Genomic DNA, 13,754 nt, shown 5'->3' with positions numbered 1-13,754 from the left:
GAGGGAGAAAAAGACAGAGAGATGGAAAAATGGTTCAGACACATTAAAGCACAAGACTGTATTTGTCTTATTTATCTGGGGTCCTATCTGCTTCCTCTCTCCGTTGATATTGAGCTGGAAGGCATTTGCTACAGTGGTTTGTGTGTGTGTATACGTGTGTGTTTTTCCTGTTGGATAGTGATTGAGGTCCCCTGCTGACTTTCTTGGTGTCTAGAGGTTATTAATAAATAAACTTGGACTGTCTTCTGAAACAGCACACTGCAGTCTTACTCACTGATGGTTCTGGGGACTCACACTCTCTGTCTTTCCTTCTCCCCTCTCTCTTTCTCTCTCTTTCTGTCCTTTCTCCTGTCTTTCTCTCTCGGCTTCTCTTTTCCTCTCTCCGTCTCTCATTGGGTTTGGCGGGGAGAAAGGGAGCGCACGGCAAGAGAGGTAGAAGTGAAGAGCGGAACAGGAGAGAGAAATTTTGTGTGTGTGTGTGTGTGTGTTGTTGACACTGTACCCGCCGCAACTGTTGCCAAGCGCAGGCAGCATTTCCTAACAACACACATAATTGGTACTTTTAGCGGCTAACCTTGCGTAGGTGGAGAGACGTTGTTTTGACAAAAGCTTTTTAATACAAACCCCCTCTCTCTCCTCTCCACTCTCCCTGCGCCGGTCCTGTGCTCTCAACTTAACGGCTGGTTGTCGATGCGCTGTTGTCGCCCCCCCCCGCATGCTTGGCAGCAGCGCTGTGCCCCTGGAACGATTGAAGTGAAGTTTAGAAAGAATATCAGAATGTTCCGGAACCTCAGGACGAGCCACTCCACCACTCCACGCCAACCGATCATCAAATATACAGGATCCGCAAAAGATGCAATGGCGAGTCGTGGTTTCTTTAGCTGAGGAAGGAATAGTCTGAGCTGTTTTGAAATTCTATTTCATGTCAGTAAGAAGGAACAGAGGCCCTGTATGGCTTTTATGTTTATGTTGTAACTCAATTGTCTTTATTCAATTTAGTTTGTTATAATAATTCATCTTGCATTTATAGCCAATTGAGCAGAAAGGTAAGCATGGAGTCAATTATTTATAACGGGAATTAATGGTACAGTTACTGCGTTCGTTACCCCCAGATTTCTGTGTGTGTGCGTGTTTAGAGTAACACCAGGGCAGAGGGTTTCCTCAGGGCCTGTGTGACAGATCGCCTCCAAGCTCTGAAATTGCGGTACATAAGTTAAATTCAGGCCTGCACAACTCGGTGTGTGTGTGTTTTTTCTATGCAGTGTGTGTGTTTGTGTCGATAGTGACAGCAAAATGACAACATATCTGGATGCTGAACCAAGCAGGCCCCCCCTCCACCTCCCACCCCCCAATGCACGCACCTCAATACATTAGTGTTCGGGCAGTTTGTGAAGCGTAGATAAACTCTGTCGGTGCTTGTATAATTGGTTATTCAATCCTGACCCCTACTCTGTGGCGGTGGCTAAAGCCCCAGTTTCCCGCTGCCAAGAGGAGTCAATGTGGAGCCTGTTCAGGCAGGCCAGGCCGGAGCCAGGGCCTTTCCTGTGAGCCCTCCCCACCCTCCCTGTCCCGGCTGGGGCTGGCGCTTGTACAGAGACCCCTTTGTTGTCCACTGAGGCCCAGGCTTGTTCCCTCCCTCTTTCTTTCCCTTTCACTCTCTCTTTCCCCCTCTCTCTTTTTCCCTCTTTCACTTTCCCTTCTCTTACTTGCTCTCTCTACCACCCTCTCTTCCTCTTCCCCTCCCTCACTCTTCATCCCCCGCCACCTTTTCTGCTCCCCTTCCTTTTAACCAAAAGTCTCCGGGCCTCGGCCAATATGAGATAATAGGAAAAATGGAGCTGGCTGTTTGGGTGACTCAGGCCAAAGCGTCTGAGCGAAAAATAGAACGAGAGAGAAAAAGAGAGTGATTACATTGTTTGTGGACCAAGCGAGCAAGACTTGGGTTCTGAAATGCTTTTTCCCCTCGACGACAGAAGGAGAGAATGAGAGGGAGAGGAGCAAGAACCAATCTTTCTCCCTCTCCTCTTTTCACTCATCCCTCTCTCCTCCCTCATCCCTCTTTCTTTTCCTCTCATCCCTTTCTCTCTCCCCTCCCTCTACTCCCTCATCCATCTCTCTCAAGGCAGGTGGATGTGGATGTTGGCTGTGTTGTACAGCAACAGCTTGACTTCGTTTGAGCCAACGAACGAAAATAATACCGAATGATTCCACTCTTATTGTCAGTGTTTTCCTCTCTGTTTTCCTTGACTGTCATGGTGATTTAGACAGAAACCTTCCCCAATAACAGGATTATTAAGACAGGGCGAAGGGTTTCTACACCCTGACACTGAAATCATATTTTCCTCAGAGCACAGTTCCGCTTTCTAATAATAGCACTATAGGGGTAAATGTGCGCGTGCATCTTAACACACCAATGGCGCCTTTTTTGTTTTTTAACACAATCCCAAACATTTACCCCTAACCTTACCCAGTCGGAGTGAATGACTGCCTAAACTGTTGTTTAGTTGTTTCTGATTCAGCCCTGTCGCAAAACATTTAGATGTGACAAATACACACAAACACACACTGCCAGTTTAGCTTGTCCGCTGAGCATCCTGTGTGACACAACTATCACATTCCGATATCCATTTTCCAGAGAAATCTAATGCATCCACACCTGGTTACCCAACTCTCTCATTTTCACAACGCCCTCCGAATATACACACCGTTAGTGCTGCTCCACCCTGGAATAACGAGCCGTTTAGTTTGAAGTCATACGTTGACTCTCCTATGCTGGGATAGTGACAAACACTCATCCAAACCAATTTTGTTTGCGCGCGCGTGTGTGTGGGAGCATGCGTGCACGTACACGCGCGTGTTGTGAAGTTTGGTAGAATACACATTGCACACGCAGCATGCAGCTACTCTTACAGAATATAAGACAGTTATCGACAACACAACACAAGTTATTACATAAAATCAGGCTCTGAGACAACCAGAAATGTGTACATGAGAGAGTGACAGAAATTGACAGAAATGTACTTAAGGCCTATTACCTCATCTGGTAGCGTGTTTATCACATTGATCACGTTTTCTGTAACTGCCCTTAACTCTGAAGAAACTTCACCTCCTCTCCTCCCCCACACTCCTGCTTCTTCCCCTCCTGCCATTCCCCACACAATAAAAAGGAGCCTTTTCCATTTTTATTAATAGTTAAAGTGGCCTGGCTGTCACAGGGGACAATGGCAGCTGCCCTGTTAATAAATAAAAATAATAACTATCAGGGCGTACAGCGGAAAGAGACTGAGAGAGAGAGTGAAAGAGAGAGACAGAGGGAGCGACTGAAAGAGAGACAGAGGGAGAAAGGAGCACCACTGCCATTTCACTTGTCAAAGCTCTTTGGCTTAAAAGCCTCTGTCATTGTTGAGCGGTGGGGGGGGGGGCAAGGAGTGAGAGAGCGCTGGGGGTTAATACCACCTGTTGGGGGGGTTATGGCGAGACAGCTGTCAGGATCGAAAGGCAGGAGGGAGGACAAGAAGGAGAGGACACCTCGATACTGCATCAAGGAAATTGAGAACCCCCCACCCCACCCCCACTCTTTTTTCATCCCCATTAGCGGGCTTTCCCATATCCTCTGCTGTTGCCATCGTATCCTCTAGTGGCCCCAAAGATAGACAGGCTGAGGGACAGTGAGCTCAGACGGGGACGGGGAGGGAGTGGGGGGGGGGCAGCGTTAGCTCGTTCTGTGGTCAAGGAGAACCCAGCCACGGCCGGGGAGGGACGTCCTGTAGACGACTATGGGTGGAGTCAGACTGAAGAACAGGGACGGTCGAGGGACAACGGACCTTCCGAAAGCCACTTTAATAACTTGCCAAGCGTTCCTCAACTGAGTGCCCTCGCCTGCTCTTGTTTTGTGTTTGTGTCTGTGTTAGGGTGGAGGTGTCCACCTGGAGGCTGTAGTGTATGTGACTTCAGGTTTAAATGGAGCCACCTGCTTGTGCGTGTGAGTCACTCGTCTTGGCGTTGAAATTTTCAGAAGTAAGTTACTGTAATTGCGCGCAGACACACACACTTGTGTCTGCTGTACCAGTTCATGTGTGTGTAGTGGAGCATGAACAGGCTATTCTTAGAGAGGAGAATGCCTGACTCAGTCCTCCAAGGGGTGAATGCCCCTCCACACAGAGCATCTTACATATTGTATACTGCCTAAAGTCACGCTCACACGCACACACACACACACACAATGAGACAAACTCATACGCACAAACATAATCCATCTATGGAGGCATCTGCCGCCTTGGCGTCTGTTTAGAGGTCTGAGCTGGGCCGTGACAGAGCAGCGCCGGGTTGTTAGTTCATCATCCACCTTTAAATGTCTCTAACAGACATCCCCACTAACACACTCCAGCCTACTGCACAGGGAGGGAGAGAACAGGAGACGGGAAAATAGTTTGAGGACATGCGCGGGAGTGAGTGGGAACACAGGTCAGCCAGCCTTGTGGGGGTTAGAGTATTCTATATAGACATCAGCGGTCGTTTTATGACTTGTTAAGCCTGGTTATATCCCCTCAGTCGGGTTTGGGAGACGGGGGGAATATATAACCATGTCTTGACAGAGGGGAGAAGGGAATGAAACAACGCGGTTAAGATTCGTTATTTTTAGGACTCATGTTGGACGAGTGAAACCTCTAAGTTGCCGTCAGCAACGTGCATGTGCTCGTGTCGATCCTGTCCTCAGTTCTGCAGTGAATAACGAGTGCAGATGGCCGACTCTTGACAATAAACACCCAGTGTTTTCTTCGCTCTCACAATCCCTCTATTAGTCTTTCTCCCTCATTCTGTCTATCACTGCCCCTCTTTCTTCTTTCACTTTTCATGATTTTTTTTTTACCCTTTTTATTAGGTCTCGCTCTCTTGTTCTTTATTTTGTCAGAAGAGGTTGTGTGTGTGTCTGTGTTTGTTCACAGTGTGCGGTGTCTGTGTGTGTGCGATTTTGTGTACATGTGGTTCTAATTGTGGTGCTTGGCAGGTTGGTAATTAGTGTAGCGCGGTGGGCAGGCCTGTATGGGGTGTGTGTGTGTGGGGGGGAGGGGCAACAAAGCTCTGGTTGATAATGTGACCATTGTGAAGGTGCATTAAGGGCCTCTTTGTCTCATGGCCCACAGGGCTAATGATTCCCTAACAGCAGGTGAGGAAAATGGCGCTCTCCCGCCCTCCCTCTGTTCGTCTCTCCATCCCTGTCCAAAACTCTCTCTCTTTGGCCCTGTCTCTCTCCCTCTCATATCCCCCCTCTGTCACTCTCCCGTTCTCTCACTCTCTCTTATCACTCTCCCTCCTTCTCTCTCATTTTCTCATTTTGTCTTTCTTTCTCTCTCTCTCTTATTTCCCCTCTCATTCTCTCCATCTCCTGCTGGTGCCACCATTAGAGAGATGTGGCTTCTGTCTTTATTACAGTAAATGGACTTTAAATGAGCTTTATTGTGATGTGGGCCATCCAGCTGAATCTCTCCCTCTCTCTCCCTCCATCCGTCCCCTCCTCCCTTCCTCCCTTCCTCCCTCCCTCCCGCCCTCCCTCTATCAGAAGCCCCCAGCATTGAGAGGCTGTTGTCTAAAGACTGGAAGGACAAGCTGTTGGCCATGGGATCAGGACACTTTGGAGAAATCAAAGGTAAACAACCAGTCCAGTCACCGCTGTCAGTCCGCCCAGAGTAGTGGTTCCGAAACCTGCGGCCTGGGAGCCATTTCAGCTCCCAAGTCAGATCACAAACGTACTCCCCCAATTTTATTGTCAGTGCTTTTTCTTCAGTTCATTTAGTTTCCACTGAAATCTACTGTTGGCAAAGTGACTGACAGGTCTGGCATGAAGTCTCCCCCTGGGTGCAATGTTTACCGTGCGAGATGAACCATTAACTATATAGCCGTCTGTCTCTCTGTACATTTATCTCTTGATTCAATCTCTTCTGAGAATACAAACACATGCTGGCTGTCACTCAACAAACTCCGGAACTCCGGCAACCCCGGAATTCAGTTATGACAGCTAATGAAGGCATTGGTTACACAGTTAATGACAAATTCCAATATGTAGCTTTTAGTTAACACAGTCAATCCTACATTCACCCTCACATCACTAAAACCCAGACACACAGAGCTGAACCCTCTCTGTCTTTCTCTCTTCCCTCTTTTTCTCCTCTCTCACCCTATTACTCCATTTCTCTTTCCATCTCTCATCTTGCTCTCTCTACCACGATTAGCCTGAAAGAGAAAGAAAGCAAGGTTTTCATTTCACTCTAGGGCAGAGACATGAACTCCTAATTGTGCTTCATTAGGAGGTAAAGAAATATGTAATCAAAGCCAGCCTGTTCTCCTCTCTCTGCGCCGGGAGGGGGCTTCATTGATCAATCCTTCCCTGGGCCTCCTGCTGTCGTGACATTTCTGAGTGTGAGCGTCCCGCCTCGCACAGACCAGACGAGCAGCTGGAGAGGAACATCAGGAGCGTTGCTGAGTGCGTTTGCGTGCGTGTGTGCTATGTCTGAATCTTGTCCTCGATGTCATTTTGTTTTCCTCTATATGGCTTGCGTTTTTGGAGTGTCTACTCTGGGTGAGAGTGTCTGCTAAATAGTTCAAAAGTAAATGCATTGTTGTTCCAGAAATCTTTCCTGATGTGTTTTTTTGAGGTGAGGGTGGTGTTTCCTAATGAATGAGGACTGACAGAGATAGAACACATATTTGTTTCATGGTGTGCTTTACTTATTAAGAATAACCTGATGTTGGATCATATTCCTAAGATGTTGTTGGCCCTGAAATTAGAACATACACGGCTTTCAGCCCAAAAAGACTCCAGGAACCACGGCCACTTTTCTTCTTCCTCGCTCCTCTCTACATGCCATGGGGTTATTATTCGTTAAGTCTGGTGATTAATTAGCTTGAGAGCTTCTTGACAACTGTTACATTGTTACAAATTGGTTAATTACTAGTGGATATGGTCAGAGCAGGGCCTGCATGACCGCATCCCAAATTACACACTGTTCCTCATTTAGTGCAATATTTTCTGACCAGAGCCCCATAAGCCCCAGGCAAACGTATTGCACTATGTCGGTAATAGGGTGCCATTTGCAACTCATGCTGAGATCTGCCTAAGGATGTTTGCAACAAGAGGAAACACCTTATTGATCCAGCAGCAGCTGAGGAAACAAGCAACACTGTGATTGATGAAGCTAGATGTATTCATTGAAGGTGTTAGAGGGGGAGAGGTCAACACGGTCTCACAATCTGACTTCCGGGTGCGACGTTCAGTGGGAACAAAACATTGTTTTTTAACGTAAACGGGTGGTTAGGTCGAAGGCGTGGAATAGTTCAGGTTACCTCAACTGTGGGGAAAGCCAAACCAAACGTTAAATAGGGACAGTGATGAGGAGCACAGGTGAGGGCATTAGTAAGAAACAAGTGTCCATGCTCTAAATGAGGGTGGGTCCCAGGACAGCAGACACCTGTTGTCGTTGGTGTCTGTTTTCAAGGCACTCTGGAACATCCTGTCAACCTGACAAAACTCTAATTGTAATTTCAAATTTCCCAGGTGAGGGATAGAGGGAGACAGATTTTTATCTAACTCACTTTTAACTAACCAAACACATCTATAGAATTTGCATTATTTTAGGGCTATTTTTCACCTATCCTGGTCTCCATTTCAAAGCCCTTTTTATCAGTCCATCAGTGAACCCAGACCTACCCAGTCAGACAATCGGCATTCCTTCCAGTTAGTGTGTCAATGTGCTCGTGTGAGGGGTTAACGTTAGCCCTGAAGAAAGACTTCTTTTGATCCCCTCTTTCACCCCAGCACCTCTCTACCTCTCCCCTTTTTTCTCTTACCCTCCCTTTTTTTCTGGACGGCCTAGCATTTTTAACACAAGCTCCTTTCTTGTCTCAGTTAGCCATAGTAAAAGGTTGGTCTGTGAGCTGTTCAAAACAGCACAGGGTTTATTTTTCTAACGGGCGGCTGTGACAGTTGCCTTTATTGTCCATTGTTGGCGGAGGGACGGGTGGATGAAGGGAGGGGTGAAGGAGGGAGAGAGGGAGGTAAGGATGGGGTGGAGGGGTTGGACATTGGGGGGGGACAAATGGAGCTCACTCTCACCTTCCTGTAAGGTCATGGGGTCGTGTCAGAGGCAGGGACTCCATCACCCCCTCTCTCTTTCTCTCCTTTTCTCCCTCCGTCTCTCTCTCATCTGGTTTGACTGGTGAAGGAATGCGGCCCTGCTGAAGGTAGCAGCTGAGGAACAATGGGCGATTGTACTGCTACAGGGACACACAAACACACACACACACACATGCGTATGTATGCATTAAATAGATTCCAAAGAACAAAGACACACACACACAAGTATTCATTCATATACATTATGTCACATATGAACTTGAAGGCAAATATTATAACCAAGGTATGAGAACACACACACACAGACTGATTCTAAGTGCCTTGGCGTGCCCCTGTGCAACTACATCCTGTTGAATGATTTAAGTTTCCTCCCTTGTGTCTTTTTATATGTTTGTGTGTGTGTGTGTGTGTGTGTGTGTGTGTGTGTGTGCGTGTTAATGGAGCTCATATGTCAGGATCTACAGGGTCAAAGGTCAAGCCGTGCTAACTGTGAGCAGGAGGCACGTTGACAGGGGGTAAACAGAGGCCTCGGGCTGTCTAACACACACACACACACACAAGCACATATTCCGCCTATCGCGGACGTTGACCCTTAGGCCTTACAATATCAAACATTCACGAATAGATATTAGGAAAATGTTGTCCTGTCTTGCATACAAATTCACACTGTAGCAGATTAGGGCAAAGTGTTGATTTGGTGGTCGGACATCATCACCCTGCTTCAAACACATCTGGCTTTGGGAGCATCCTGCCCACCGCCCCACCCCTCCCTCCCTCCTCCACTCCACCCCAGAAGACATAGACCTTTTGGCTCGACATCTCAGCAGACCTCTCGCTTCTCTTCATTTAAAAAAAATATATATATTCAAGCTGTCTTTGACCTCTTCCCTCTGCCCCCTCCCCCTCACCAGGTACCCCAGACAGCCTGGCAGAGAAGGAGCGCCAGCTGATGGGCATGATCACCCAGCTCAGTAGTCTGAGGGAGCAGCTCTTGGCGGCCCACGAGGAGCAGAAGAAGCTGGCCGCATCGCAGATTGAGAAACAACGCCAGCAGATGGAGTTGGCCAAACAGCAACAGGACCAGGTGAGAGAGAGACAGGGAGAGAGGTGCTGAGGTGGTGGGGGTGAGGGGGGGCAGTCCATGCTTCTGTATGATACAAAGAGATCATACACACACACACCCTTGGACTACATTCAAACACACCCAAAATGCACACACATGCTTAGGTGCTTAAGGCTTCAGTGTGACACACATACTTGAAGTGAACGCAAATGCAACGGTCCTTTGATAATAGTTTTTCTCACACACACCCTGACACACACAAACATCCCTCTGAAACATGTAGAGACATCTACCGCAGGCATCTTTAACACAGGGGCACACTAATTAAATATGGGAATGTTTGAGTCAAGCTGGTGGAGGTATGACACACATAAACACATAAACACATACACACATACACACATACACACATACACACATACACACATACACGCATACACACCCTTCCAGCAAGCAGGCAGGAGTTTGCTTGGTAAGGTATTTGCATAGAGGTGTCTTTTTTTGTTGTGGTTCATTTATTTTTTTGCTGGGCCGCTCAGAGCTTTACAAAGGGTTATTTGCACATTGACAAATACCCAGCAGCAACTCTCAATATGATTAATGCATATCTGGCCTTTTGAAGTGAACCATATGTATGGTATTGGCATATAGTTCCTATACCAACCTGGGCAGAAGGGTAGTCTGTTGGTAAGAGCGAACAACCAGTAACCAGGAGGTTGCTGGATCAAATCTCTGAGCCGCTAAGGTGTAAAACCTGTATCTGAGCTACACTGGTGACACTAATCACTCTCACGAAGACATAAATGAGAATATTTCTTTTTTTCTTTTTTTAATAAATAAAGGATCTTGTTTGGATGATGTCTTCGTCACGTCCGTGCACTATACTTAATAGGGCCACATTGGCCGAGCTGTAATGGCTGGCCACAGTTGTCATTTGAATGTCAAGCTTGGCAGCCTGTTTCGGAACGTGACCGAAGCCCATTCCAAAGTGTGTTGGTTCAGGCGTGTTGATTTATGCGGATGCAAGTAGCTTTCATGACTCTCTTTGTGTTCCATCACAGATTGCTCGGCAACAGCAGCAGCTTCTGCAACAACAACACAAAATCAACCTCCTGCAGCAGCAAATCCAGGTGAGACTGGATGTGTGTGTGTTTGCATGTGTATGTGTTTGGACCATAACAATGGCCTCCTTATGTGATACTGCAATTCTTTCAAAAATCAGTAATCAGTATCTGACCATCAGTGTCTGCCCCTCTATACCTCCCAGATGAAAACACACCACACTCACACACATTCCCAACCGACAATCAACAATCCACCGCCATCACTCAACACCTCGACAATGACTTGTAGACGCAACGGCTCACAGTTTAAAGTTTGAGTCTCACAGGTGACACACACATGTAATCAGGCAGGCAGACCAGCTCAGACAGATTGATAGGTGGCCACAGATAGATGGGTAGATAGACAGACAAGCACAGGGAGACAGTGTAGCTTTGTTCCACCAGGTGCCTCTCTGAGGTAAAACGGCTTTGTTAACTTGGGCAGATGACACTGATTTGGTTAATAAAGTCCGACTGCCTTGACATCGTATGCACCCGGGAAGCTGAATCCAAACAGAGACTATTCACACACAGCCCCCCGGCCTGGATTCCCGCCATTTGCAGCTTGTGCGATAAGAGGTCCTCTCTGTAAGCCTGTGCCTGTGTGTATTGTGTTCGGCCCGTGCGTTTCTGTGTGTGTGTGTGTGGAGCAGCTGTGTGTGTCGAGCCATAAACACGTCCGCTCTCAATTCACTCCCTGACGACCCTCAGAGACAAAGCTCTATTTTCCCATGACTTTGCAACCTTTTCCCAAACAAACGTTCCTCCATTGAGCCTACCGAACAATAGTTTCTCACAGCTGAGGACAGCTGAACGCAGCCTCGTTAGGGAAACTCAATCACAGGGGCTTATCGCTTAGAGAGAGAGAGAGACACACACACACACACACAAAGATACACACTGTCCCACACAGTTTGACATCAAACTCGCAGTATACAAAAATACGCACATACAGAATTCATCAAACAAACACACACACACACACACCCAGCACACACACACATTTGATCAAAGACCTTGTTCCAGAAATACTCCAGCTTAATCATTCATTAAGGGATCGTGGACACACTCCCAATGCTAGCTGCCAGAGAAGGGTCTTGCAAGTTGGATAGCCTACTGTGTGTGAGTTTGAAAAACTATGCGGTGAAATAGGAAATAAGAGAAGCCATTTGCACAGCAGACCAAATAGCTCACTTAATTTAATGGCCTAAACTCAGCTTCAGATTCATAATTTTCAAAGCTAACTGTAAGGCTAGGCTAATGAGCGACAGATTGTCCTCCATCGAGGCCAGTGTCAATTAGCATCATCTGCTAGTGCGGCTAACCTCCATGGCTAATACAGTATAATGCAAAACGCAACCTACTCGTTTAGGAGCACCGGAGACGCTGTGGCGACTGTTACTAACGAGTCCACACGTCAGTCCACAGTGTCTTCCCCACAGTCCCATAACCCAGTCACCACGAACAAGCCAGGGATCAGTTCAGATTTTTCCCGTAGGGAACAAGCTATCCACAGAGGGTCCACTTTTGAGCCCAACAGCGTTAGTCACAATAGTTACCCCAGGGGCTAACTAACATGGCAGCCGAGGACAGTAAAGGACTGTACATTGTTAAGCCGCCTGAAGCTCAGGACTTTAAAATCAGCCAGACATTCAGGCGACAGTGACTAACGAGCTGCTTGCAAAAGACCTGATTAAAGTCAACCTTCATCCCTGAACGTTCACTCAAAAAACGTTCCCCTTTCTTGGTCTGAAAACAAACACACACACCACACACACACGTCAGCCAATCCATGATCATCTCATTCTTTACGTCCTCGGGATGATAAATCAATTTTCCCCTTCTGCCGGTGGAAAAAGACCTAAGTGAAACAAACCAGCCAGACGGTCCACACACAGAAAGGAAAACGCAGTTCCTTCGCGCACCTCTGTGTTCTGTGCATCGGAGCGGCTAACCCAATTGGCTGTGTAATTGTTTAATTTGTCTCATTACTCCGAAACGAGTGTAATTTGTGTTTCCTCTGCTCACTGTGTCTTTTATTGGTAATAGGAACGCAGTTGTGTAACATTCGGTGGATGTTTTGGTGCACGGGTATGGCCCGTGTCACAGTGACTTGTTTGGTACATGTCACAGAGACCTCCAACACAAGGCACAGGAACCAAAATCAAGCAGGGAAAGAATGAAAACAGAGTTTTGGGAGGACAGAGGGCGCAGGGATGAGAAAAGGGAGGGGAGATAAGCAGAGAAAGCACATACAAACAAACACACCTCTAACCCAGTTATTAAAAGATGACTGGTGTATTGCTGACTCTTCATTCTGCCATTTTAAAGCCAGTTGAAGGTGACCTTCAGGTTTAAAAGGTAGACGAGCTCCTCCTAATGATTGTGTTAATAATTGATTAACCTGAGAGCACTCATTTGTTTCTTTTCTTCTGTTCCTGTTTTTCGGAGGGAATCATTAACGGTGTCTTTCGGGCTGCTTCGAACCTAGCACTCTGACACACACTTGCCGAACACACAAACTCACTGACTCACACCCACAAACACGCGCTGTCTCAGAACAGCTAAAGGTGCACTCTGATAACAAACCTCTGAGACCACTGAAGCAACAACATTGTGTGTGTGTGTTGGTGCGTCCGGGGCCGCCTGTGTCCGAGTGCACGCTTAATGTGTGCAAAGCAACCCATTGTAACACAAACAGCGGCAGCCTTGTCACAGCAGGTGAGCCTTTAATAGCCCTTGTCCTGTGAAAGTTAATGGACTCGCTCTCCCACTCGCCGACACTAATATTCAAATCCCTGGCTAAAATTCTCCTTCCTATGCTATATTCCTCCATCTAGCATCCAGCAGAAATTAATTATCAGTTGTATCTGTTCGTCCCCTCTTCAGTGCTAGGTCATCCAGGCTCAGCATTAATTGCTCAAGCATATGGTTCTCAACAGATTTTAGCTGTGGGACCCAGATTTTACCGTGGTATATTTCCATGCAGTCAGATGTTAGCCATATTGTCAAGGCTGGCAGCTATTGTTCCCCCCGTTTACTTCATACGGCTAATTACGCCCTAATAATAACTTTACCTTGGAGTTTTTCTCGTCTCCGTGCCAGCAAACCTGTTCACACTACATATGTTAATTAGCGCCACATTTTCATGATGTTCAGAAAGCTTTAAGTTCAAGCTGTGCCGCCTGGCGAACGCCGCCGAGCAAGCGTCTCTGCCAACTCTCTACTCTCTCACTTTTCCCCTCTCTCTTCTTATCTCGTCGCTTCACCGTTTGAGTTCTTTACATTATTTATTTTTTCTTCTTGCCTTTTTTTGAGTCAGCTGCGCGAAATAAAGTTGTGAAGAAAAGTTTCTCTCTTACACTTCTCATGTTTTTTCTAAAAGAGAGTTTTCGTTCTTGACTTTCTTTGCAAGACTGATTAGAAGAAGAGGTTTGGGGATGGAGTGTTTCCATTT

General features: G+C 47.0%; 1 protein-coding gene across 10 annotated transcripts in view; it reads left to right on the top strand.

Moving 5' to 3' along the window:
* sox5 (SRY-box transcription factor 5) overlaps positions 1–13,754 on the top strand; it is a 243,323-nt gene that overhangs the window by 198,568 nt on the left and 31,001 nt on the right. For 9 of the 10 annotated variants that reach the window (XM_010886837.5, XM_034290028.1, XM_034290022.1 and 6 more), the window contains 3 exons: positions 5,561–5,647; positions 9,043–9,215; positions 10,256–10,324. In XM_010886837.5, coding sequence (XP_010885139.1) covers positions 5,561–5,647; positions 9,043–9,215; positions 10,256–10,324 — 329 coding nt within the window. The remainder of the gene's footprint in view (positions 1–5,560; positions 5,648–9,042; positions 9,216–10,255; positions 10,325–13,754) is intronic. The other variant, XM_034290025.1, reaches the window with a different exon arrangement.

Source organism: Esox lucius, chromosome 23 (genome assembly GCF_011004845.1).
Source record: "Esox lucius isolate fEsoLuc1 chromosome 23, fEsoLuc1.pri, whole genome shotgun sequence".
NCBI classification, from domain to species: Eukaryota; Metazoa; Chordata; class Actinopteri; order Esociformes; family Esocidae; genus Esox; species Esox lucius.
The sequence above is the reverse complement of the archived record's forward strand: the minus strand, read 5'-3'. Positions and strand labels throughout refer to the sequence as shown.